Source organism: Amphimedon queenslandica, unplaced genomic scaffold, assembly GCF_000090795.2.
Source record: "Amphimedon queenslandica unplaced genomic scaffold, v1.1 AMPQUscaffold_11628_Cont14384, whole genome shotgun sequence".
Classification (NCBI taxonomy): Eukaryota; Metazoa; Porifera; class Demospongiae; order Haplosclerida; family Niphatidae; genus Amphimedon; species Amphimedon queenslandica.
Genome location: NW_003548130.1, coordinates 1 through 2340, shown reverse-complemented (window position 1 = coordinate 2340; position 2340 = coordinate 1). Strand labels below are relative to the sequence as shown.

The 2340-nt window shown below is 35.7% G+C and overlaps 1 protein-coding gene across 2 annotated transcripts; it reads right to left on the bottom strand.

The window, feature by feature from the left end:
- Positions 1 to 789: 789 nt before the first annotated feature.
- On the bottom strand, positions 790 to 2334 carry LOC109589108 (muscle, skeletal receptor tyrosine-protein kinase-like). Of its 2 annotated transcripts, XM_020005227.1 has the most exons (4): positions 2211 to 2334; positions 1798 to 2014; positions 1200 to 1316; positions 790 to 1099 (listed from the first exon to the last, which is right to left on the bottom strand). In XM_020005227.1, exons 2-4 carry the CDS (start codon positions 1978 to 1980, stop codon positions 860 to 862), a joined length of 540 nt encoding a protein of 179 aa, XP_019860786.1. In that variant the 5' UTR covers positions 1981 to 2014; positions 2211 to 2334; the 3' UTR covers positions 790 to 859. The 2 variants fall into 2 exon arrangements, with proteins under 2 accessions (XP_019860786.1, XP_019860787.1); XM_020005228.1 differs by lacking the exon at positions 2211 to 2334 and having other exon boundaries at positions 1798 to 2031.
- Positions 2335 to 2340: the final 6 nt, after the last annotated feature.

Genomic DNA, 2340 nt, shown 5'->3' with positions numbered 1-2340 from the left:
TTATTTTTCATATTAACCTAGCTCGTAAAAATATAAACCTATCTCGTTAAATAATTAATTGATTGGCAGTTTGGTACTCTACGCTTATACTCTTATTAATCCATTTGTCAAGTTTGGTTGATTCTTTACTGGCCTAGCCTGTTAGATATGTTGTATGTATGTCAACTGTGGTCTTATTATCAGCAGCTGGTAGTTGTTTTTCAAGTGTCATGGTAGAAGTTAGTTATACACCTCGGTATCGGTTTCTATGGTATTTATTAACCTCGCGACTGCGTCGCTTGGTTAATAAATACCATAGAAACCTCTACCTCGGTGTATAACCTATACTTAATGTCATCTCTCAAAAAAACAATCTCACAGAACTTGAAGTAAACTTCAAACCAGATCAGTCATACAGTAACTGTAGTAAGGAAGAGAAGAAACAAATAATGACACCATTGTTTTATGAACAGGGACTACCTGCTGTTACTAACATGTTACAGTCACATACAACCATCAGACTACTGAGGATAGAGTGTAGATATATTAATGATAAGTCATCTCAACCTAACTGGATAGAACTAGTACAACATTTATATGAAACTATCTTCATCCATCCATCACTTGAATATATTGAGATTAATAATGGACATCTTCCTCCTCTCCTGGTGGATACTCTTAAAGATCAAAAGAAGACATTGATTGATAGACACAGAAAAGAACAACCACACAAACCACTACCAATAGTGAAAGTTAGTATAATTAATTTTTAGATACTTAAAAATACACGAAATTAAAATTTAATGAAACTCACAAACTAAAAACTAATTAATAATTACTTTATTTGTCCTTTTAATTAATAATAAAGTTTAATTATAAGTTAATAAATAGGGACATCCTCATCATTACTAATAACTTTATCATAACCAGTGGGAGGGGAAAGATGATCATAAGACCCATTAACGAGAGTGGGCGGGACTCCATTATTAGTGGGTGTGGCTCCGTTAACATCAGAGGTGGTAGTATTCTCTAATAAATGATACTGACCAACTTCTCTTGACTTCCTAGCCCATTCCAATATGGTGGACATATTCTGATAATCAGGATATTGTGATTGGACCTGTACAATGAGAGAGAGAGAGAGAGAACACTTATTAATGAAACCCCTTAGTTAAAATCCACCCCCTGTCTCAGACCCGGCCTGGCCCCCTACACTTTACTTCAATTTGTGCTGATAGGTCAGGGGTCCATCTCTCTAGCCCGTTAGATATTTCAATAGCTTTAGGTCTGTCAGTAGGATTAATGGCCCAACAGTCCAACATAAGATCATATATCTCCTAATATAATGAATAGATACAGACCCACTCATTATATATACTCATGATACATAATGACTCCATTCTAATATAACATTAAAGGATGAACCAGTAGTAGGACTGGAGTGAATACTAATAGTAATACAGTATAACCTCCTCCTATTGTGGACACTCTAAAATAAGGACACCTCTATAATGAGGAGGGGTAGTATCAGTCCCAATACAATAGTAATGTGTATTAATGAACCTCTCAAATAAGGACAGGTTCATAATCAGGAGCTAGGGTATTATTGGGTCCCAAGGTCTCCGGAATAGACAGGTATAACACGTTCATATGAATACCTTTATCCTCCATACAATGTACTGTAGTATCCTCTTACTACACTAGGTTACAAGTATAGTCAGGCCTACCTTAAGTATATCCCTAGCTCCCTTTATTAATATCATCATTAATTACTAGTATATATAATGTACTGTAGAGTATCAGGAGCTAGTCTCTTACTTGTGGTGTCCCCTGGGGTCTCCTCAATACATTATCAGTCCGTACATATTTAATCACTTCTTCATTGCTCATCCCATAGTAAGGTTGAATACCATATGAGAATATCTCCCACAGTACTACACCATAGGACCACACGTCACTGTCTATTGTGAATTTACACAACATAATAGCTTCAGGGGGCATCCACCTAATGGGCAGCAACTCTGACTCACCTAACCTACAGTGGAAATAATACTATACTATATAATATCTATCAGAATATGGAATATAAATTTGGAGTGATTTTGGAGCCATTTTTTCGGAAAAAAACCATGGGCTATAGCTTTGGGTATTTTTCAGATTCTGGTCGATTTCTTAAAATGGCCATATTCTTCATTTAATTTTAATAGTATCATTAATATTATTTCACTTACTAATTAAACACCACGTCTTGTGAAGATTCAATTTGAGAGGGTGTTTTGAATGTTGTCATGATTACTGGGATCATCATCGTCATGGTTACCAGTCCGGTGTTCCCCAGATTGGTTTCTTGCTAAGTCAGCA